Here is a 24,625-nt window from a genome sequence, read left to right as displayed (position 1 = left end):
TTAGACAAGGCTCTGACTCTTAGACCGTGGGACATGTGCCTGGGCAGGACTCCCATGATCTGGTGTGACTTTTGGAAAAGGAGAGACATAAAGTCGGTGGAAGTCAAATCAAGGGTAGAGCTTTGGTTGCTGAGCCAGCCCCCACCCAAGGCACCCTCCATGCTTTATAAAGTAAGCGCACACCCACATCGTGAATCTACATGTCCAGAGTACCAAACTGTCTTCGTGAGGTTCTCCCCATGCTCCTCCTCCTGCAGCCCGGCTCTCCTGCTTGCCTCACCTCTTCCAAGTCACCATTGACCGAGGCTATCTCCGGAGGCTGGGCTACTCCTCTTGGGACGTCCACTTAAATGATGAGCTGTGCCGCCCTCGAGTCACAGGACGATACCTGATCTTCAACATTCCCTATGGTCGCTGTGGCACCGTCAGACAGGTAACAAGCTGACAAGGTGGTGGTATCTCTGCGGATGGAGGCCAAAGAGAGAGAATTGAATTTTGGAAAATTAAACCACCTGTTAAAAATGCAGTAGGGACAGAGGAAAGGCTCAGTGAGACCTGGAGCAGGCACTAATTTGTCTGAAATTTTCCTTCCTTTTGGGAATTTGGAATACACAGTGAATTTGGAATACATAGGAACTGGTGAGTGCTGATGGATTGATGGATAGATCAACAGATGGATAGATGGATGGATGGATGGATGGATGGATGATGTTCTCTTAGCTCTGAAGCCAAGCATTTTCCACAACATGCTTCTTTATTCACCTTCAGTTCACACCTACTCTGTGAAAGCCATGGTGCTGGGCTTTGGGGAGGACAAATGATCTATCTGACTGCTATGTTCTAACCAGGCAACTAGCTTTATTTCCCCATCTAGAAAACTTATATCCAGGACATGTGTGGATAATGAAATGTATACATTGATTACATGTTCTTTAACCACCAGTTTATTTCACAAAACAATGTCATTGAAGTTAAGGAAACAAGTAGACCCAGGATATAGGAAAAGCGTAGAACTACAAAATCATTTTTCTCAGTATATCCAACAATGTAATATGTTATACATCAGGATCTCCATGTTGTTCCTCTCTTCTTTTATATCCCTATTTAGACACACATGGAAAAACAGCAAACATTTGGCATTGTGGGAGGTTAATTCACTCAAAGTGACCACTCTGACTCCATACTTCACATTTTATCTACTTGGTTATGCAGATCATGGTCATTCTTGTCCTTTTTGCTCTGAAACTTCTAGATTTTACCTCAGAGCTTTCTACCCCAGGAGCCATGCTGGAAGCCCCATAGTGTCTGGGAGGTGGGCACCCCGGAAGCTTCAGGCTGTCAGGACCCTGCAGCTGGCCTCTGTGGCCCTGGCTGGCCTAGCTCTCACAGCACTGGGCCCAGAGGACACAGCAGGTCAGGAACCACTCGGCATGACAGCCAGTCCCAGGCCACCCACTGCGAAAACATGCCAGAGAAAGTATGATTTCAGAGTCAGTGGATGAGCTACCATCTAGGTGCTGAGGTTGCAGCGGCCAACCACACCGACAGGGCTCCTGCTCCACAACATTCACATTCGAGAAAAAGGAGACAGGCACTGAGCAAGCGCACATTTGAGAATCATTTCACAGATGTTAAGAAGACAGCAAAGCAAGGAAGGGAATAGGAAATTATTTGGGGTAGAAGGAAGGCCATTTGGAATAGGGAGGCCTGAGTCTGAAGGAGATGCAGCCAGGTAAGGTAAAGCGAGAGGAGTGCCCAGGCAGGGGGCAGCTGGCGCCCAGGCCCCCGCAGCAAACTTGGAGGGCCTGGGGAAGGCGCTGGAGGCTGTCAGCACCAGGAAGCCCAAGGTCACCTTGGAAGGGGCAGGGCCACATGGCCTTGGAGTTGAGCTTCTCCTCTGAGCCTCATCTCCGCATTGGGTGAGAGTTGCTCCGAGGGTCAAGGGAGATACTGGTTCTTAGGGGCAAAAAAAGAAAAAAAAAAATCTGTTTTTAAGGAGAAAGCATAGATATTCATGCAAGACATAAAGAATGTCTCTGTTGTATGAACATTTCAGAATGGGGGCTGGAAAGGGAGTGGGGAGTAGAAAAGGAAAGGTCTAACAGGGCAGATCTGGTCTGAGCTGCCAGGATGGTCTTCGGAGGTTCCGAGGCGGAGGTCAAGAACCTGAGTCCCAGGGGCAGAGCCTTCCTGAGCCAACGTCTCGGGCCAGGCTGAATCTCTGGGTGGCTTGGGGGGCTGTGGGGACCAGGCCGCGGGGGGCAGTGGCAGCCTGCACAGTAGCCGTGAGCACCTGTTAGCCCTTCAATCAAGCTGGGCCAGACCCACCACTCACAGGGGGCCAAGAGATGGCAGAGAGGAGGGGGTACCAGCGGCCTGGCTCTGTGCTTGCCTGAGATGCCACGGCCGAGGGCGGGGGACGCGGGGGACACTTTGGCAGAGTGTGCCCGGTAGCCACTAGCCCGGGCCTCCCGCCACACCTTGTACCAGCACAGCTGGGCCCTCACGGGAGGGAAGAAGGGAGGCCAGGCTCACACACTCGGGGCTCCCTGCATGCACCCCACACTCCAAGGGCCAAGGACACAACACCACCCCATCGTGGCATTAGGCACCCCAGACTGTGGGCCCGAGGCCTCCCACTTGTGCTCCTTGGCAAGCTGGCCCCGGCCGCGCACGAAGGTGCATGCAAGGGAGCCAGGAGCCCCAGCCAGCCCCTGCCCTCTCGCCCCCCCAGGAAAGCCTCGGCTCCCTCGGCTACTCCAACTCCATCAGGGGCCGGACCCGGGGGCCCCCTGGCCGAGTCGTCGTGCGGCACAGGGTGCCTCAGCTCAAGTTCACCTGCAGGGCGGAGGGCCCATCTGCCGTTGAAGTCCTTCCTGGGGCTGATGTCCCCAGGGAGAGAGTTGGCTACGACGTGTCCATATCCTTCCTCGAGTGGCCTTTGTCCCCGCCCATGAAGCACATGGGGCCGTACCCCGCCAGCCAGAGGGCGGTCTTCCTCCAGGCCACGCTGCACAGCCCCGACCCCAGGCTGAGGCTCTCTGTGGATACCTGCGTGGCTTCTCCCGACCCGCACGACTTTACGACCGTCAAGTACGATTTGATCCGACAAGGGTAAGGGAAATGGAAAGCCGTCTAGGGTTGGCTGTTCTATTCCCGTGGCATTCCTGTGCGGCATCTCCGGCTTCTCAACTGGCAGCTCTAAGCCACAGCGCTGTGCAACACAGACCTCACCGTGCCCCAGAGGCACAGCCAGGGCTTTTGCCCGCCTCTGATCCCAGCTGGGGATAAATAGTCGTAGAGAGTCTAGACAACTTCCCTTGGATCCCCCAGAGTCCTGGGCAGAACCCTTGTTGTCTGGGACACTGCTGTCCCCTCTCATCCTTTCTCACCCGTGCCTCTCTTCCCTTTGTGTTATGACCTTATTGGCTCCCCATCGGTGGTTCAGGCTCTCGGGGCATCTGGTCTACCTCGGTGGGCTGGCGGGTTTTCTCAACCTAAACTCTTATAGTCGTGAGATTTATTCTGGCTCCTTTGGTTAAACAAAGGATTCACCAAGTTAGAAGTTTGGTATGACGTTTGCCTTTGTAGCTCCTCTGCCCCCCCTAAGAGGAGCAAACACTATGGACGGGCAATTGGCAAGCAGCGCAAAAGGGCAAAAACCCATCACTGCTGGCAGCTTTAAAGTGGTGAGAGCCACGTGAGAAACATCATCATGGTGCCTGTTTCCAAAAGCCGGGGTGGGGGGTGCAGGGGGCAAGACACAGCGTCGTGCAGAAGTGGCGTGAGCCATAGCGCGGGAGGTGCACAGCCGTGGCATGAAACTGCTCCAAGGCTCTGAATGAGAACGCTCTTCCCTTTCAGTTCTCCTTACAAACAGATCAAGGAGAGAGGCACAGTTTGGTGCCGGAATGAAACAACCAAGGCTTTATCCTTCTGCTTGCTTTAGGGTTAAATTGCTCTTTTTTTCTCCAATTTCCTTGGGTAGAGTCTTAGCGATTTTAGATCTTTCTTCTTTTCCAAGTCATGCATTTGATTTACTTGATTTTGGTAAGTTGTATATTCATTTTCACTTAGTTCGAATTTTTTTTTTTTAATTTGAGACTTTTTCTTTTACCTCTGGGTCACTTAGAAGTGTGTTGTTTCATTTCCGAATAAGAATTTTCCAGCAACCTTTCTGTTATTGAGTTCCAGTTGTGCTCAGAGGATGTGTTTTGTATGATTTCTTCTCTGGAAGTTTGCTAAAGGTGTGGTTTATGGTCCAGAATGTGTTTATCTCAGTGAATGTTCCACAAGGGCTTGAGAAGAATTGTATTCTGCTGTTGTTGGATGGGGTGTTCTATAGATGTCAGTCTAACCAATTGATGGTGCTTTTCAGATCATCAGTATCCTTCCTGATTTTCTGCTGGATTTCCACCCATTTCCAGTGGGTTTGTAGATTTCTCTTTGCAGTTGTTAGTTTTTGTCTGTTGTTACGTGTATATACGTTAAGGATTGTTATGTCTTTTTGGAGGCCTGATCCCTTTATTATTATGCAATACCCTTCTTCATTCCTGATCATTGTCCTGGCTCTGAACTCTGTTTTGTCTCAAATTAATATAGCTACTCCACCTTTCTTTTGATTAGTATTAGCATGGTAAATCCTTCTCCATCCCTTTTCTATGTCTTCATGTTTAAAGTTGGTGTCTAACTGGCATCAGTAATTGGGTCTCGGTTTTTCTTGTTGTTTTCATCTACTCTGGCACTCTGTATCTTTAAATCGGCATATTTAGAACACTCATGTTTAAAGTGATTATTGAGGGGTGCCTGGGTGGCTCAGTGGGTTAAGCATCCAACTCTTGATTTCAACTCAGGTCATGATCTCAGAGTCGTAAGATTGAGCCTCATATGGGGCTCCGCACTGAGCATGCAGCCTGCTTAAGATTCTCTCTCTCCTTCATCCTCTTCCTCTCCCCACTGCGCTCTCTTTCTCAAATAAATATTTTTTTAAAAAAAAACAAGTGATTATTGATATAGCTGGATGAAAATCTACCATCTTGGTAACTGTTTTCTATTTGTTGCATTTGTTGTTTATATCTACCTCCACTCTCCTTTTGCTGCTTTCTCTGGTTTTAATGGAACATTTTTTATTATTCCATTTTATCTCCTCTTTTAATGCATCATTTATACTTTCTTAACTTTCTCCATAGTTGTGCTAGGGTTGACAAAACACTTTTTAAAATAATCTAAGTTTCATTTTCAAATAATACAACCACTACCTTTAATCTCCCCTTTGGGCAAAATAGAGTACCTTTGGAAGGCAACAGCTCTGGCTAGAATTTAATGACCTTGTTCATTTTTTATGATGTTTTCTTTAACTAGTACCTTCTATTTCTGCTCAAGAACAGTGGTTTTTATACTCATGGTAGTGTTTTAATTTTCTTTATAAAAGAAAGAATGGGTAGTGGGAAGAACTCTGTTTGGCATTCATAGGTCTGGATCCAAGCCTGATTTTTCAAGTCGGGGTGAATTCACACCATACTTCAAGCTAATGCTTGTGGCTGGGTTTTTTTTTTCTTCTATCAGGTGCATCAAAGACAATACCTATGTCGACCTCCACTCCCACCAGAAGAACACGGCCCAGTTCAAGTTTAATGCCTTCAACTTTCTCAGCAACTATGATGTGGTCTATCTGCAGTGTGAGGTGGCTGTGTGCAAAGTGGGGGACTACTCCTCCCGGTGCTCCCAGGGCTGTGCAGGGCGGGGTAAGAGGGATGTGGGCCCTGTGGAGACCCCAGAAGAGCAGCCTGAGCATCTCCAAGTGGTGGGGCCACTGGAAATCCACAGAGGGACCGGTTGGAGGAAGACCCTTGTGTGATTTCTCAACTTTCCATGTGAATCTATCATTAGAAAGCAAAGCCTATTTCCTTGCAGCAAAGTAATATGTTTGACAAATCAGAAGTTGCCCACACAGCGACAGGTGAAAGAAACAGCAAAAGACATTCTCTCTGAGGTTTGTTGCTAAATAAACCTCTGATCATTAAGCTTGTGAGGAAATCACTCTCTTTGCAGGCTGGAGATGCTATGTTCTCTGATTCTTCACTACCAAGAACCTGACTGTTGTCTTAAACTGTACATGTTCTAAAGAACAGGGTTCTCTCTATATACCAAATTTCCAATTTAAAGATTTTATTTAATTGACTCCTTAACGCTTAGATGCTAGTAAATGGATCTTTTTGTTTCTGTCCCTTGGGTCGTGTGAGAATTTCTTTTCAGATATTGCTAAGAGTCTTAGGAAAAATAAACTAACTGTTGGGAAACCACTGCTTTTTTTTTTCTTTAACTCTACTAACTCGTTAGTTGAATTAGACACGTCAGTCATTTGCTCATTTACTCATAATGTAATCAAAACAAGCTCTTCTTGCCTATGTCAAAGGGAATACATTGTGCCTCGGCTCTGTTGGGTTTGGGTGACGGCTTTGACACTGACAGCAAATGAGAGTCGGAGACACAATCACATGAACCACCTGTGACTGCTTTCTGAGCTACCATGCACTCAATTTGGGTCCCAGATCCTCAAAGCTTTCTAGGAAACCTAAGAAATACACAGGAAGCCTGAGGAGCACAAGATGGCAGGTTCACATATCCCACACCCTCATGGAAAAGGGCAGCACTCACTATAAGGTTTCTTTGTATCTTAACAGAAACGGACCTGTGCTGGGCTCCATACCCTCAAAGCTATCTTTAAATAAACTGTCCTGGGGTGCCTGGGTGGCTCAGTCAGTTAAGCATCCAACTCTTGATTTCAGCTCAGGTCATGATCTCAGGGTTGTGAGATCAAGCTGCACTTTGTGCTCTATGCTAAGTGTAGAGCCTGCTTAAGAGTCTCTCTCCCCCTAAAAATAAAAAAGAAAAAGAAAAACAAATGGTCTTGGACACAGTCAATTTTTTTCACTTGTCAAGAAATATTCAATAACAACATTTAAAATAGGAGTCCTCAAGTCCAATAAATTGTTCCTATCTTTGTCATTCAATAGTATATACGAGTTGAGAACACAGTTTGGCCAAGTCCCCAAGGGAGGAGGGCAGGGTTTAGGGAAGCCTGGGAGCTAACCTTGAAGTCCTGAGCGATGAAAATCTGACCCATGACCCCAGGGCGGGCATTGCTTCTAAAGGGGTATGTCTCTGTCTCCAGATCAACAATCATCTGGATAAAAATAGGATACTGGCAGGTATTTTGATGGTGTTCCCTGCTTATACCTGGTAGAAGTTGATGGAATGTAATTGCTGGTCAATCTGGTGAAGGCAGCATCTTTAAATCAAAAGTTAATCATTTGTCACCGAGTACCTTCATCTTCAGTCACATGATTTTAGCATCACGCATCTACTTCACATGAATTGAGGAGTTTTCCAAGGAGCACTGAACCGCTACAACTTCTCCTTTCAGAAGCTTATCGGCACATTAACTGCATCTATCCATATGTGTTGAGGAAGTGGGGGGCTAACAGCCTCCAAAGTTGGCATCTTAGAGCTTTTAACAAATGCCTAACATGAAAAGAGTTGACAATGAAAGGACTGAACTTTTAAGAACAAACAAGCAAGTGTCCAGAGAACTTCCAGGTCAGCTTCTCCAGGTGCGGTTCAGCAGATGGGAGCTGGGAAGCTGCCCCTTCCAAAACACTCCAGGTGGTTCTGAGGAGTGTGAAAATCTGAAAGCCGTGGCCACTGCTGAGCACTGCATGCACTGGATCAAAATGCACTTAATAGGGAGAAACCTGCAACCCAGAAACACCAATGGTGGAGACAAAAAAAAAAAAAAAAAAAAGCCCCAAGAGAAGCCTGTTCTCTCTAGCTAAAGGATGGGTAAAGGGGTAACCAGGCAAGACAGTGAACTTTACCCAGTAACTGCGTGGTTCCAAACACCATGGGTAAAACTATGTCCCTCCTGCCAGCCTAGCCCACAAAGGTGAAGTGGGGAGCCCAGATTTCCACCTGCCCTCCGGGTCCCTTACATCTTCCCTCCCCTCTCCAGGGTGGCATCACCTCTGAGCAGTAATCAGGGCCTCCCCAACATCCCCCATGTCAGGTGGAGACCCGGTGGGGAGCCTGGACTTCTAACCCCACTTGGCAGGTATTAGCACCCCTTCGAGACTATTCTGGGGTGGTATCAGAGGAGACGTAGTTTAGAGCCAGGACCTCTACCCCACCCAGAGGTAATGTGGCAAATCCACCTTCCTGGGAGGAAGGGCAGCAAAGGCCACAGGGGTAGCCTGGCTTCCACCCTGCCCAGTGGAAACAAGGTGACCTCCCCACCTTGTTCGCACATGTAGGTATTTTCGCCCATTTTACTTTTAGCCTTGCTGAAATGCTTTGCTAAACACGTCTCTTGAATGTGGCATAGAGTCGGAGTTTAATGTGGTGAGATATTCTGAAAATTTTGCTTTTAGGAAGCGAGCATGGCGACCACTCTGGTATGACCCGCACATCTCCCTCATTGCCATCAGTCATTCAAGCTGCCAGGAGTGTTGGTGGCTGATGGCTCTCAGCCCCCCTGCCCTGCAGGGATTCCCTCCACTCAAGGCAGCTGCCTTGTCCACATTCACAGTCTCCCACCAATGACAAGTCCATAGAGGCACTTAAAGGCCAGAGCACCAAGCCCCATGTAGGGTCTCTCTGAAGGGCCAACCCAGCCCAGGACTCCGTGGGGTTCGCCGGGCTTTCTGCTGTAGCCACTTCATCATTCCCCAACCCCCCTGCCCCGGCCCACTTCCCTCCCCACTGACAGGGCTTGGGCTGAGGCCCATGCCCCAGGAATCCTTGGGCACACAAACCCCTCTACTGGATGTTGTTTCATAGGACCCAACCCATGATGGTCAGTACCAGGTGTGGCCTGAGGAAGCAGACTCCTCATTGGCAGGTGAAACACAGCCCAACCACACCTCATTTCCTCACTGAATCCTTGCAACTGCGATACTCTGGGGGCTGGGATGGGGGGTGGGCTGGTCAGCAGCCTTCACTCTTTTAAATTGTGCAGATCAAGGCTGAAGGTGACCTGATCAAGGTAGCCCACCAGGTAAGTGGAAGAACTCAAACCCAGGCCACCAACTCCAGATATAGGACCTTTACTTACTTTATCATAGTTTCTCCTGAAGAAATTATTTACTGATATATATTACTTCATTTTTAAATTTTTTTTATTGGTGATATATATTACTTTAAACTTCTAATGCATTGGTATAGCTCAATAGCTCCACTGTGAAGGTTTTTTGATTCATGATGATACAGTTTTACACTGTCTACTGAGTCACTATATTTCATGATTTTCTTAGTATGACACTGCTATGCCTGGCGTGCCTCTGGGTAGCCCCTGGGGCCTGGCCACTGGCACGTGTTCACTCAGTTCCTGATGGAAAGATTGCAGAGGGGCCAGGGATCAGACACTTCTTAAGTGCTGTCTTTACTGAATTTGATTTGCTCATTCTAATTTAGTTCTTAAGAGCTTTCACATTAGGTTAGAAAAGAAGCTTGCAAAAAAAAAAATAATAATAATAATAATAAATAAATAAATAAATAAATAAATAAATAAATAAATAAAATACAATAAAAAAGAAAAGAAGCTTGCAGTAGCTCCATTTAGTCATACAGACAAATGCAGAAGAGGCTCAACTACATGGCCATTTGGGGGAAGTGCTTAGAAGATCTGAGTGGAAATATTGAAAGGAAAATAAGGAAGATCTACCTTCATTTGGAGCTGGAAACCCAGTGGGTCCCTAACAACTTGTTCAAGGAAGGTAGAGATGCTGTTTTACTCGTAATGTACGCCCCGGGCATATTGTGTACCCAATCCATGTGCATGGGTGTCAAGGAGAATGCCTTTGGGCATTCAGAAATGTGGGTGCCTCCTTGGTTGTGCATCAGAACCTGAGACCATGGTGGTGTTGGGTGATGAACCGGTAGAGTCATACTGTCATCTACGACAAAGAATTCAATATGACGTTTGGTATGCGCAACCTGAGCGCGCATCAAGGCCTTTCCTGTTGTGTCAGTCTCAGCCAGAAACTGACTACTCCTTGTTAGGGTTACGTTTGGCTTTGGTGTTTGATGGTAAATGGGAAGAGAATTGTTGTCTTCATTCTTTAACCTAGAAACTACACACAAGGGCTCCCCTTTATAGTCAAGCTCTGCTTTCCTATTCCTAGATCATAAAATAGCTTTCCTCTTTCCAGAGCCCTTTCCTGAGATGTGTTCAAGTTGTAAAATGCTGAGGCTCGGCCTTAGAGTGAGGCATGGGAATAAATAACATGGCACTTCTCTCCATCACAGTTACTCTCAGAAATTATTAACTCTCAGATACATTTCAAAAGGGAGCATATTTGCATCTAGGAAACAAATACATCTAATGCTGTAGATTTAAGTAAAAACAACCGTTTCTTTTCACCTGAAGTTTACTCAGAAGGTTTTGTGCTCATGAAAAAGGATGTTCCTAATTCATTCAATATTTTGGTGGCTTTCGTTCTTTAGCAGGAGATCTAACTGACACAATGTTTGTTCATTTCGATCACCCCTGCAAGGCGGCACGCTCTGACCAAAGTGACAGCAGGACCTGTACGTCATTGTTAATGAGGCTCTTCCTAATTTATTTATAACGTGTAGCCACGAGGCAGCATTTCCTTTAGCGTTCAGGGAAAATGAGTCTCAGTGAAGGCTGACCCTGTTAGTTCATATTCTGAAGCTTCTGGTATTTGTAGTCCGTTCTCTGATTCACAAAATGCCTTGTTATGATCACGGCCACAATCACGAGATTCAGAGCAAGGACTGTGAATGAAAATAGATGCAGACTGCTGAAAGGTTGACTCTGAGTTTCTTCTTTGTGTATCTGATCCTGAAATCCTATAATTGGAAACAAGATAAAAATCATTAAAAGAAAAGTACTACCTGACATTACAAAATTGTCATGAATGTGTCTCTCTCCACAGTCTGTGAATCTTCTGTATCAATTAATGTGGGATATATAATGCCAAAGTGATACACATAGGTACTGCTAGCAAATATTTCAATTAGTTTATGCTTCTTTTTTTAAAAAAAGATTTTATTTATTCATGAGAGACACAGAGAGAGAGGCAGAGACACAGGCAGAGGGAGAAGCAGGCTCCCTGCAGCGAGCCCGATGCATGCCCTGAGCCAAAGGTAGATGTTCAACCGCTGAGCCACCCAGGTGTCCCTAGTATATGCTTCTGCTTAATTTAAAAGACAAGATGTCCTTACGTTTGTTTGTTTAAATAGTTCATTTGTCTCCCTGACATAAGGTGAGAAACTTGTGGAATTCAATCATCAAAGTCCAACAGAAATGTAAGTCCATTCATTGATAGTCACTCATCTCCCATACTCGTCAAACTATATTTGATTTATAGAGAAACAACTAGTTCTTCTCTTGAAATAGGAAAAGGGTATTTTTCTAATGTGGATGATATCTCTATAACTTTCATTCATAAATTTTCAACTAATTTAGACTAATACCCATAGATGCATTGTCTTTTTAGTGAACATGTTTATTAAATTATTGGATTTCATTTTTGTTTGTATTCTTTTGTTTTTGTCATAGAAATATTTTGCTACAGGGACACCTGGGTGGCTCAGTGGTTAAGGGTCTGCCCTTGGCTCAGGTCATGATCCCAGGGTCCCGGAATCAAGTCCCATATTGGGCTCCCTGCGGGAAGCTTGCTTCTCCCTCTGCCTATGTCTCCGCCCCCCCTCCGTCTTTCATGAATAAATAAAATATTTGAAAAAAAAAAAAAGAAATATTTTGCTACAAACTAGAATCCTACTCCTTCACAATCCACTCAAATAATAATAAGGACAGAGGACATAAGATTCTTTTATGACAGGATCATTTTCATAAAAGGTAAATTCTTATAAATAGGTTTTATGTAATTACGGTCTACCAGAGCCAGTCAGCCGCGGCTCGTCCTTTGGGCATTCACCATCACTCTGTTCTCATTTGACCTGACAGGGGTCATGTTTCCAACCTTTAAAAAGAAGCAGGGTTATCCTGAAAATATGGTATTTTCTGTTTTGAAAAAATTGTGGGTTTTTTTTTTTTCCCAAAAAAGGTGATTTGTGTGGGATGCTGGTTCACCTGATTTTCCTCATTTAGGAGTTAAAATACATTGCTTTTGATTCTGTTTTCTGCCATGGTGTCTATACTAAGAAGTCAGGAAGCTGAGAGAAACTGTTGTTTTTAGAAGTGAGGACCTTACATTTATACTCAAAAGCCATGTGAATAATGGTGAATTATCAGAGCATAATATGCTTACAACATACATGCTTACAACATACATGGTTTTCATTTTATCAACTAGTAGAAGGAAAAATTAATCTTTTGTGCTTATCTTAGTTAGGGCTTCGCTACAAATATCATAAATCTCTAAACTGTACATGCTTAAGGAGGAATACATCTGAGCAAATTTTAATGAACCAGGAGGTGGTCTTAGATCACTTAATAGCTTTCTCCTTACCTGTATTTCCACTTGCACTTCGATCCCTTTTCAGACGAATAGGTCCTATGACAGCATCGGTCTTCCATTTGTATGAAGAAAGGTCTCGTTTCGTTCTAGAGACACAGCCTTGGCTGCATCGAGACTGATGGTCACCACTATCACATATCAAAATCTTACACTGTAGATACACGGAGCCCAGACTGTTCAAGAACTTAAAGGCATTAAATTGGAATCTTCCATAGTGTTTAGATAAGGGATACACCTTACAAGTCTCATCCTGATTACATCTGGAACAGAATTCACAGCACATTTAGAAGATTTACGTTCAGTCTTTCTAATGCTGAAAAGAAATGATACAAAGTTTTCTTTGAACTGCCTGATTTGATCGTTTCTCAGCCTTTTGGCTAAGATTGGGTGTGAACTATCTGATTGTGGATCAAAAATTTCTCTAGAAAGTCAATGTCTCCCATCCCAGTATTAACTCAGCCCAACCCTGCATAGCCTCCGAGATCAGAGGATATCAGGCACGTTGTATATAAGTGATGAATCACTAAATTATAGTGAAACTGATACTACATGATAAGTTAACTAACTAGAATTTAGATACAAATTTGGAGAGAAAAAAAAATTTAAAAACAGATAATGTCTTTAGCTCACACTGTAGTGAGTTTAAGACTATGGATCTGATTCCTGGGTAAAATAAAGTTCCCTACGGCAATAACATTTCTAGTCCATGTGAATTAATTAGAAAATCAATTTGGATATATTAAAGCTCAAACATCTTACTTTATACACTTTCTGTGAATGTGTCAGTATGGCTGATGTAGTTAAAATCTATCAACTTATAGAAAAAAAAAGGAAAATTTTCCTTTCAAAAGAACGTTTTAAAAAAATGTTCGTTAGTTTGTTTTTCAGTACGTTCCACACCCAATGTGGGGCTTGAACTCACAACCCTGCGATTAAGAGTCATATGCTTTACCAACTGAACCAGCCAGGGACCCCTTTTTTCCCCAAAGAATACCACATACGCTTTACAAATTTCATTATGTTTGTGTTCTAGAGCTGGAATGAGTGAAATAATCTTTTGTGATTTTTGTTTAAAATAACCAAAGTGTATGGGACACCTGGGTGGCTTAGTGGTTGAACATCTGCCTTTGACCCAGGGCATGATCCTGGGGTCCTGGGATCAAGTCCCACATCGGGCTCCCTGCATGGAGCCTGCTTCTCCCTCTGCCTGTATCTCTGCCTCTCTCTTTCTGCGTCTCTCATGAATAAATAAAATCTTAAAAAAATAAAATAAAATGACCAAAGTGTGGAGGAAAAAAACAAGAACAAAAACATAAAGCCTTCTTGATAAAAAATAAATGTGTTTCTACCAGCAAATATTTTGGAAATATACTTAAAATTCTACTGGATATGGGCTGTGGCTGTAAAAGTGCTTTAAGTTAAATTATTTGTAATGAGTACATAGTAACTGTATTTCATAATATGATTACATTTACTTAATTCGATGGTAGCAGTACTAGAAAAAAGCATGCATGAATGCATTCATGAATCATGTATCACAAAAAATACTATTTCACTCAAGTCACCACGGATCCTCAGAGAAGCATGTCACCCCATCAGTACGTACCCACTCTTGATTAGGTCATAAGTTGGAGACGTAAAGTCAGGCGTGGGAGAGGCTCTACAGGTGTCCAGGAACACCACCAAATTTGGATCCGAGGTATACAGACTGACTTGAACAAAGAGAGTTTGGTTCAAATCCACGTAATATGGTGACTCCAGTATAGGCTTTGCAAATGAACTAGACTCAAAAAGGGCCATGCTTGTGTTATATTTGCCCAGCGCACTTTCATTTTGTATTATGTCGTCTTCCGTTATGTACATCATCTCCACAGTGGAATTCTGTTCCATTTCACACTTCAGAATAATCTGAAGATGTTTCTGACGGGTGATCACCTCAGACGTGGGGGATGGATTGAGAGTGATGATATTGGTGTAAGTCACAGAATGATCTTCTACCTGCAGGGTGAGATTGGATTAAATCCAGTAATAGAAAAAAAAAAAAAATCCAGTAATAACTTAGAGCGCAGAGATGATTAATATCTGCAGGTAGAGACATAATTTTCTTAAATCACAAGACTGCAGCTTTCATGTTGGGATACTAAAAGCTTCAATGTGATTTAAGAAATATTCTGGGGATCCCTGGGTGGCGCAGCGGTTTAGCGCCTGCCTTTGGCCCAGGGCGCTATCCTGGAGACCCGGGATCGAATCCCACTCGGGCTCCCCGTGCATGGAGCCTGCTTCTCCCTCTGCCTGTGTCTCTGCCTCTCTCTCTCTCTGTGTGACTATCATAAATTAAAAAAAAAAAAAAAGAAATATTCTGGGTGGGAAGAAAGGTGTCAGATGAGAGAGCGCAGCTGAGACTCGAAGACAGAATTTGACAGAACTTTTTCCAGATATGTTAAAAACAATTCTGGGAACACCTGGGTGGCTCAGTGGTTGAGCGTCTGCCTTTGGCTCAGGTCATGATCAACAGGATCCTGGGATAGAGTCCTGTATCAGGCTCCCCACAGGGAGCATGCTTCTCCCTCTATGTCTCTGCATCTCTCTCTCTCATGAACAAATAAAATATTTAAAAACAAACAAACAAAAAAAACAAAAAACAATTCTGAATGCAAACTTCCAGCCCTAGAGGGAACTGAGATCCTGTAATGTACGGCCTTCTGTAAGAAGCATCAAGTTAGTGTGGCTCACTGTGCAGTTCCCCAAGTGTCTGCAGACAGAAGTCCTGCCACATGTTTTCCCCAGGCTGCCTTCCCTGGGGATGCACAGATAACAGCCCAAGTGTTCCTTCATTTGGAGCAGAAAATAACAATTGACTTCTATCCTTATGGACTCTGGAGTAGCTGCCATTCTTCTCAAAATGGTTGTTGTTTAATGACATGAGTGACAATTTTAGGGTAGACATCCTAAAAGGGACCTACGGGTTGTAAATGCTTGAGATCTTGAAGTTGTAGAAAATGGAGAACAAATCACAAACTTATGTCCTTAGTGTTTGAAACAAGGATAATGCTTTTATCTTCTCCCTTTACAGGGGAAAGGAGATCCTAGAATTACAGCTAGGTTTTTCCTAAATACGTGATCTAATCCTTTTCTGTACAAGTCTTCCTGGGAGGCTCCTACACCTGCAGCACATAGATGTCCAAACCTTCTTCACTGAATTCTCAGAATTCTTCACCTTTTGGGAAAGATAACTGCCTCTAGTTGCCCTGAAAATGAATGTGCTAATATGTGTGTGTGTGTGTGTGTGTGTGTGTGTGTGGTGTGTGTGTGTTAGGCCACCACACAAGTGAGTGGGCTTCCATGTTCACACAGGCTTACCGTGTGCTAGGCCATTAACACCACCAGCAAGTTCTGCGCCATCAGTACGATCTGACATACTGCTGGTGTTCAACAAAACCCAGCTCGGTGTCTCACTTTTACCTTTTTGATTGTACCACATCCATCAAGAGGGATAGAAAAGTCTATCACATTGGATATCTTTGGTCTGCAAGTTGGGTCATTCAGTTGTAAGTTATTCTCATTGTAAGTAAATGATTCCAGGTAAGATTTATTTATGATGATTCTCATCTTGTCAGAAGAGCAAGTTAAAGACGCTGTTCAGAAAAACAAAACAAGGATGATTATGTTTAGGAACAGCTAGGAACTCTGGCTCTTGAAAAGCTGTGTGTATAGAAGACTACATAAAAACTCGAAACCTCTTTTGCCTTAAACAGTGATCGGAAGCCTGAGACAGCAGGGTACTTGATCCACCTTTTACAATGTTCGCTGTGACCCCGTCTGCAACTGAAATCTGTAAATCTATTGTTTTTTGTTGTGCCTTTACAGAAGGCATTACAGGAAACAGTCTGTATTTCCTACAGAAATCGTTTCCAAATTAATAAAACCATCAATTTCCTCTTGTACTAAGCAATGCACCGAACTGATTCTCAAGCTTCAGATTATGAATATACATTCCAAAGTACATAGTACAGGCTTGCAAATAGGGACAGCGACAGGTAGGCTAAGAGGTGAGGAGCAGTTTCTATGGCCACAATCTCCAAGAGCTCAAAATAGCTAAAGAACATGACTTACTAGTGTTGATATTTTCTGCATAAATTGAAGTATAGGAAGCAGAGAAACCCCGGTAGGAGTTGGCGTAATCTGTCGATAGTACGACGGTCAGTGAGTCTGACGAGGATTCAAAGGTGGGCTTCACATAGCCACACACTTGTCCCATCAGGCCAGAGGTGGTGGAGGAGCCATCATAGACAGCAATGAAATCAAATCTGCAGTGTTCGTCCGCCTCTATGCTAAAGAAGTAGGGCCTCTGGTGAAAAAGCTTTGCAAACCAACTCAATTCTCAATAGCCCAGTCTTGAGTGATTAAAGATTTTCCCTCACAACGGTATCTCAGGTTTATGACAAACCTGGGGCTTTGCCAGTCCCTGATGTGACCTCAGAATCTCCAGAAAAATAGTCAACTTAGTTCAATGACATAGTATTGGTGTTTTCTCTATACACCAGTTTTGTGAAAAGTGACCCTCTACGAGGAGTTCACATAATTTTTCTCCCCCAGGGTCCCCATTTGCCAGGTGGGCTCACGGCATTTCTCCCACAGCAGAAATGGACCACAATACTTACAAAATGTCTCTGAAGTTTAATTTTATCTTATAACCTTTCTCCACTCGTATGTGCCACACACAATAAGCCAGTGCAGGATGCGCATTTGGGTAATTGGGGCTGGTAAAGGATCCTTTGGGGCTGTCCAAGTAACCACCACAGTTTGGAATAGCTGACAGGGATGAGAGGGTGACCATGAATGTAAGTCAAGACAGAGACTTTGCTTAGTTTCCATGCGGTGTGTCTAGCTTAACAAGCAAATACCCACCCTCACCCAAATTTTGTTCCATTGCTGTCTTTTGAATTGGTGGCATACCAAGGTTTTCATCCTTCTTTATCGCGGGATTTTCTGACCACTGGTTCAGGACAGCATGACAGTGTAAGATCTGCCCCAGCTAGAGAGACCCTCCATTACCTGGACTAAGTCACAGAAAATGACATCACACTCTTGGGCCTGGCATTGGAGACTCTTCCTCACTCAGCCCCAGCCCAGCTTTCCAGCCTCATCAGCCACCTCCACGACACCTGCTGTGCCAGCCTGCCCTTTCTTCCCAAAGCCCCTCACATTGCTGGTTCCAGCAGAACAGGAATGTTCTCCTCCTCTGGTTCCCACCTCTCCCTACCCTACACTAGCATTCCAGCTCAGCACAGATGCAGCCACCCTGGGTCCCTCCCTCCCTCCCTCCCTCCCCCGGGAAGGAAGCAAGCAGCTGGATGAGTGAAACAGGCAACACAGAAGGCTCTTTTCGGGGCACGGAAAACAGTCTAGGTTGGCTAATGCATAGGATGCAGCTGAGGCCTGGGGAGGGAATGCAGAGGGAAGGCCTGAAAAGGTGGCCTGGCTTTGGCTTTGGAAAACCCTGAATGCTCCACTCTGGAGATTTGTCAACACCAAGGAATCAGTGGTTTAAGAGGAGTGACGTGGTCATCTCTGGGCCTCAGAAAGCCAAGCAGAGTGGAACTTTGCTCACGAACCCACTTGCAGAATTTCTTGGCGTTCTGCTTTGCGCTGCAGCAGAATCTGGGTGCTGTGAATGCAGAACCCCCTTAACATGTGATTGCCTGACAAGTTAGGTCAGCATTTCTCATCGTTTGCTCTTCGATCTTTGTCAGAATCACTTGGGGAACTTGTCAAACATGAAGGTTTCTCGAGCCCCAACGCACATCTTCTGAATCAGACCAGAGGGAGAAACGGTCCCTGAACGGGCATTTCAAAGGATCTCAGGGTTATTATAAAACAGGCCAAGCCGGGAGAGTCTGCGTTGGTCCATAACACAGCACACTCCAACACGTAGCCATCCGATCAGCCCCATGATCCCTCATCTGGGAGCTGGTCAGAAGGCAAATTCACGGGCTCCATCCCAGAACCAGTGAAGCAGAGTCTCGGGAGGGGGTCAGGGGTCGGGGGAGGCAGGAATCTGCTTTCACAGGCTCTCCAGGTGATTTCATGCACACAAGTTAGAGAACCACTGCCCTCACAAGCAAAGAACTCAGACTCAAGATTACAACGACCCATGCAGGAGTGTAACTTTCCAAGCTCGCAGGTGGTTATGCATAGGATGTATAAGTGAGAACTCACAGGTGCCAGAAGAGAAGAAGTAGTAGAAGATGAAGACAGTTCTTTGAGTTTTTACAGAGTCGGTGACTATTTGAACCGTTAATGTACTGGATGATGACTCAAAAACAGGAATGTAGTCATGTTTACTGCAGACTTTGCCTAGCAGAGACGCCTTGGTAGAGTTTCCATCAAAAACTTTAATGTTTTCACTTTCACACGGTCCATCAGGATCAAGCCTGTGAACAGAACACACGTGTGGTTAGAGACGAGCCACCAGGCAAGGGGGTTTCAGAGTGGAGTCAGTTGTGCACTTGGCCATCCCAGTTTGCAAAGCAGTGGCTTATCTGTTTTCATTCCAATCTCTCCAATACCAATTACGTCTCCACGTCCCCCAACATCACACCACACACCATCAGTCTGTAAATGCCTCAGGAAGCAGAACTGCTTTGTCAATGGTTCTATCAAGAATCTGACTGGAATCCAAGACTCCTTTCCTTCGACTTCCACCTCCTGTTCCTCATGCCCATGTGGAAATTGTGGGCAGGGGATCTTATTTAGAACTCATTCCCCTTGATATTTGAAATCCGAGGCTGTTGAAAGATGAAGCAGCCCTTCCTCCTTGGCCCCCTCTCCAGGTAAAGCAAATTTAGCCTCTTCCCAGATGCCCCTTCCCTTCCCTCACATCCCCGTGTCCTCATTCATAGGGACGGTCCCAGGCCCCACGTGGGACAGGGCACACCAGGGTGCTGTCTTCTGCCCCTTCTGATGGTCTCTCCAGACGCCCTCAGAATTCCGACCCAGGGCCAAGATGCCTGAGAGGGAACAACGCGGCGGACAAACCCGGATCCTCCTTCCCCCTAGTCCCCTACCTGCTGTGTACCTTTGGGCCAGAGGCTTACTATTCCCTTTCCTCTCTCTTCTACAACTGGGGTGTCCCAGCTTTCGTCCCGGGTGAGGTTTATAATGTCCTGACCAGGAAGCCCCTAGCACAGGCCTGGCACACAGAGAGCATCTAAGAACTATGAGATGCTCGTCTCCCCTCCCTCGCTCTTGCCCCGCTGCCGTCCTCTTTCTCTATGTGCCAAGAACAATGTACATGATTCTTAGGAGCCCGAGAATTCTAGGAAGTAGGGAATTTGTTTCCTTTAGGCCCCATCAGAAGTCCCTTCCGACTCCCGTGGTGTGGGGCCACGCACCCCAGTGTGTCACCCTGGCCAGCAGCGGCATCAGGAACCGCCCCTGGGAGGTTGTCCCCTGTGCACACACATTCTCAGGCCCCAGCTGCCCCATCTGGATCCGGACCTGGGCCCAGGGCCTGGCAATTGTGCGATTGCAAAACCTTCCAGGTCCAGGTGCTTCTGATACTCCGCAGCTTAGAACCAGTGGGATGGGTAAGACTTTGGGCTCTGGAGCCAGGTGGCTTGGATTCTGGTCCTCTCCCACCCGTTTTAGTCTGTGACTTGGGCACATTAAGTGACTTCTCTGGGATTTCCTACCCATTGAATGGGATTAGACAGGGGGTTGCTGAGAGCATTAAGTGGGGAAGTTCTCCTGAAGCCTCAAGGGACTCTCATAGTTCAGTGCCCTGTTCTCAGCTTGTCCTCATGCTGCCATAACCTGGGCACTTAGAGAAGACAGTTGTGTCTATTTCAAAATAAAAAATTCAAAATAAAAAAACACTGATGCCTAGTCCCTGCTCCTAGAATTGTGAGCTTATTGTATGGTGTTCAGCCCAGAAATCTGAATTTGTAGAGGCTCTCCTGCTAATTCTAATGCACACCATGCTTTAAAACCATGAGTTTAGCGTTTTAGGGTCTGGAATCTGGAACTAGACCAGCTGGGTCTTAATCCCAGTCATTTCACTTACAATGTGACCTGAAACAAATCCCAACTTCCCTGTGCCTGTGACAATCACATTGACTTCACAGGACCTCTGTGACCAGAGTCAGGGGCCCAGTCATCAGTCAGTGAATACCAACCATTATCATCATCATCGTGGTCATGGGTAACTTACCACTACTTCTAGGACCAGCTGATATTTTTCCAACACAAATACCCTAGTATGGTCAGAGTTCAGCGACCCTCATTAGGAAGTAAAGCCTCTACTTACTGGAAGTAGGAAAAGATGATTCTGATGCTTTTGTTTTCTGGTCTTTGTAATGTCCAGGTACAGTCCTCATTGGAATGGAGGTTCAGGATTAGGGCTCTGTGGGCATCTGATTGACTGGAGCCTCCCAAACTGGCCTGGCAGCTTGATTTGCCTGGTAGAAATCACAGTTGACATTGAGGAAAGTCATCTGCCCCTGACCTCCTCCTCCCCCAGGGACTGGGAATCTACCTGCCACAATGTAATATCCAGACAAGCATGCAGATAGTTGGGAATGGTATTTAGCTCATTCCAAATTTGGTAAGCCCTTGGCAATTGGTTTCCCCCTCTTAGAGTCCTTGGGGGGAAAATATTTATGATTTCTCTACATATGGGGCATAAAAAAATAAAGACTATATTAGAGCTTAAGGAAAGATGGTTTTATGAAGAAGCTTTATATCTACAATATATAAAGAAGTCTTACAACTCAGTAATTAAAAGAAAACCCAATTAAAAATGGGCAAATGGGGATCCCTGGGTGGCGCAGCGGTTTGGCGCCTGCCTTTGGCCCAGGGCGCGATCCTGGAGACCCGGGATCAAATCCCACATTGGGCTCCCGGTGCATGGAGCCTGCTTCTCCCTCTGCCTGTGTCTCTGCCTGTCTCTCTCTCTCTGTGACTATCATAAATAAATAAATTTTAAAAAAATGGGCAAATGACCAAAATAAGTATTTCTCCAAAGAACACATACAGGCCAATTAACACACAAGGAGATACTCAATATCACTAGTTACTGGGGAAATGCAATTCAAAACCATGAGCTACCACTTCACACCACCTAATATGTGAAACAAAACTAGAGTCAAAAACAGAAAATAAATGAGTGTTGACAAGGATGTGGAGAAATTGGAACCCTCCTGCAAAGCTCATCGGAACATAAAATGGGGCAGCTGCTAGGAAAATCATCTGACAATTTCTCAAAAGATTAATCAGGGAGTTACCATAACCCAGCAATTCCACTTCTAGGCATATCTCCAAGAAGAATGAAAACATATGTTCACACAAAGAAGTGTACACTAATGTTTACAGCAGCACCAGCCAAAATAAGCAAAAAGTGGTGCATCAACTGATGAATAAATAAAATGGGGTCTCTCCACACAATGCAAGATTATTCAGCAATAAGGAATGAAGTACTGATGGATGGTACAGTGTGGATGAACCTTGTAAGCATCATGCTGAGTGAAAGACAACAGATTATAGGATTTCATATGTATGAATTGTCTAGATTATGGAAATCTACAGAGACAGAAGTAGATCAGTGGTTGCCTTGGGCTGAGAGCATTGGGAGAAATGAGTAACTGCTAACTGGTAAGGAGTTTCTTTTTGGGGTGATGAAAATGTTCTCAAATTAAATAACGGTGATGGTTGCACAATTCTGTGTGTATACTAAAGACTAGTAAAATTTGCATTTTACAAGAGTGAATTTTATGGTATGTGAATTTTATCCTTAAAAAGCTGTTACTCAAAACAAGGAGGAAGAGGAGGAGGAACAGCTACAATGGAACGTGAACAAGAAAATCAAATACTTCATAATGGAACCCAACGAAGGGCGAAGAACTTCACTTAGAAACAAAAAGCTTTTCGTTTTCCTTATTATCTGTGATGATAAGTGATGTCCTTGTAACAATAGTCTCATTTGTTTTTCCCCTAATAATAACTATTACTATGTTTGTTAGTAAAAAAAATACCAGCAAAGACAATTAAAGAAAAAAGCATAGGGGCACCGGGGTGGCTCATTTAAGCATCCGCCTTTGGGTCAAGTCATGACCCAGGGTCCTGGATCTGGAATCCCTGCTTGGTGGAGAGCCTGCTTCTCCTCCCTCTGCCTTCTGCTCCCCTACTTGTGCACTCTCTCTTTTCTCTCTCTCTCTCTCTCTCTCTGTTAGATAAATAAAATCTTGAAACAAAAAAGAAAGGCAGGAAGGAAGAAAAAACAACAGGTTCAATTTTCTTACCTTCAGACTTAGTCAAGTTCAAGTCTGCCAAGCATGGCACCATTAAGAAGGCTAAAAGGACGAGCCTTCTCACAGCCTCCATCTTTGCCAGGGGTAGAACAGCCTAAAGGGTTAGCAGAGAGTTTTATACTTCTCAGAAGTGTTCCTTATCTGGCTTCAGGGCTTTCTGGAGACCTTCAGGGAAATGTGTCAGGTTGACCATGCAAGGGCCAAACTTCTCTTGTGAGAAGAGAGCAGCTGTGTGCCTGATTGATTATCAGCAATCCCTCCAGTGAGTGTTGGCTCTCCCCAGTCCATTCCAGGAACGTCTACACAAAGTTCCCAGCTAAAGCTCTTCATGGGGCATCTCCGAGGCCTGGCCCACGGTGGGCACCGAGTCATCCTTCACGGCACCAACCGGGAGCTGAGCCTTCGCCCTGTTGTTTGTTCAGATCTCAAAGCAGGTGGCGCTACTGTTATCTTACACCTTTGCTGCTCTTGTCCCCATATGAAAGCCTTTGGATTCTGAAGGCAGGTAGTGTGGCCCCTGGACAAACTGGGTCCAGCTGGGTTGCTCAGATGCCTGCCAGGGTGCTGAGGCTGAGGAGGGGGGTGGTACAGGATGGGAGGAAGAAGAAATGCAAGTCCAGATTCAGTGGATTCAAGGATTTCAAACCATTATATCCAGAAAGCCTGAAGCCGGTGAATCAAAGTCCCTTGAGCACGACGTTTTGCAGACCATAGAAAGGAATCCTGATGTCCACGGTGAGACTGGTGCTCTAGTGGCTCAGCCAGCAGCTGTGACATCAAGAGGTCATGCTCACAAGGAGCTTGTATTCCTCTTTTCACGCATTCATTTATTCAAAAAATATTTGCCAGCTACCGTTTTACAGTCTGGGGATTTGGAACTAAACATGAGAAATACAGCCCCTGCCCCCGTGGAACTTACTAAGTGAGGGAGACAGAGAAAAAACTAAAACAAATTACAAATAGCGAGAGGTACTATGAATATAAGAAAATAGGGTGATGAGATAGATTGCAGGGGGGATGCAGTATGAGGGTGAAAGTGAGAAAGATGAAATTTGAGCAAAAAGAAAGAGAGAGGCATTCATTTGTGATGTGGGCTTAGAGGATGATTTTAGGCAAAAAGAATGGGCAAGTGCAAAGGTCCTGAGGCAGGAATCAGTTGGGCATGTCTATGAAGGAAGGGGAGGCAGGCCAGCGTGGTGGATGTGAGTAAAGGGGAGGGAAGTGAGATGTAACGTAAGGAGGCAAGGTGATAGTCCAATTGTGAAGGACTTGTAGGTCAGATGGGGCATTTGGATTGTATTCTAAGTTCAGATAGAACTTTTTAAGCAGGAAAATGATGACCAATATTTTAGGAACCTTCCCTGCAGCCCTGTGAGATAATGGTAGGCATAGACTGAACTTCTACCTTAAAACTCTTCCTGGGTACCCTCAACTTCCATGTTGTTCTGTCCTTATTTGGCTCTAGGACACTCGGGTTCCCAGGCAGGGCTGTGACTCAGGGTTGTTTCCAGTTAGGCCCTAGGACCAGGCATTTGGCCTTGTACCTGTGCCACAGTGGCAAGCCCAGCACCTGTGACATTGGGAAGCTGGACTCACAAGGAGCTGGGACACTCACCAAGGCACCTGGCACAGCCGCACTCAGTTCCTGTCAGCTAAGAGACTTCTTGGGCTGGCCACAGGTGTCCCCTGGTGGGGACAGGACACCCTGGTGTGAGAGTGAGGGGTAGGGCAGGAGTATAGGGTAGGGACCCTTCTGATTACTAAGGGCCGCTCACCCCCAGCTGTGTCCACACACACCCACTTTGTTACTAAAGC

The 24,625-nt window shown here is 45.2% G+C and overlaps 2 protein-coding genes across 2 annotated transcripts in view; one reads left to right on the top strand and one right to left on the bottom strand.

Moving 5' to 3' along the window:
• LOC140620501 (scavenger receptor cysteine-rich domain-containing protein DMBT1) overlaps positions 1-6,295 on the top strand; it is a 60,020-nt gene extending 53,725 nt beyond the window's left edge. Inside the window, exons 40-42 of the mRNA XM_072804707.1 lie at positions 258-433; positions 2,735-3,114; positions 5,566-6,295. Coding sequence (XP_072660808.1) covers positions 258-433; positions 2,735-3,114; positions 5,566-5,857 — 848 coding nt within the window. The 3' untranslated portion in view covers positions 5,858-6,295. The remainder of the gene's footprint in view (positions 1-257; positions 434-2,734; positions 3,115-5,565) is intronic.
• Positions 6,296-10,589: 4,294 nt separating this feature from the next.
• On the bottom strand, positions 10,590-22,960 carry CUZD1 (CUB and zona pellucida like domains 1). Its single transcript, XM_072805014.1, has 9 exons — positions 22,802-22,960; positions 20,812-20,962; positions 18,723-18,937; positions 17,165-17,315; positions 16,617-16,834; positions 15,966-16,138; positions 14,110-14,501; positions 12,495-12,763; positions 10,590-10,869 (listed from the first exon to the last, which is right to left on the bottom strand). Exons 1-9 carry the CDS (start codon positions 22,881-22,883, stop codon positions 10,694-10,696), a joined length of 1,827 nt encoding a protein of 608 aa, XP_072661115.1. The 5' UTR covers positions 22,884-22,960; the 3' UTR covers positions 10,590-10,693.
• Positions 22,961-24,625: the final 1,665 nt, after the last annotated feature.

This window comes from Canis lupus, chromosome 29 (assembly GCF_048164855.1).
Source record: "Canis lupus baileyi chromosome 29, mCanLup2.hap1, whole genome shotgun sequence".
Lineage (NCBI taxonomy): Eukaryota > Metazoa > Chordata > Mammalia > Carnivora > Canidae > Canis > Canis lupus.
Note: the sequence above shows the minus strand (reverse complement) of the source record. Positions and strands in the feature narration are given on the sequence as shown.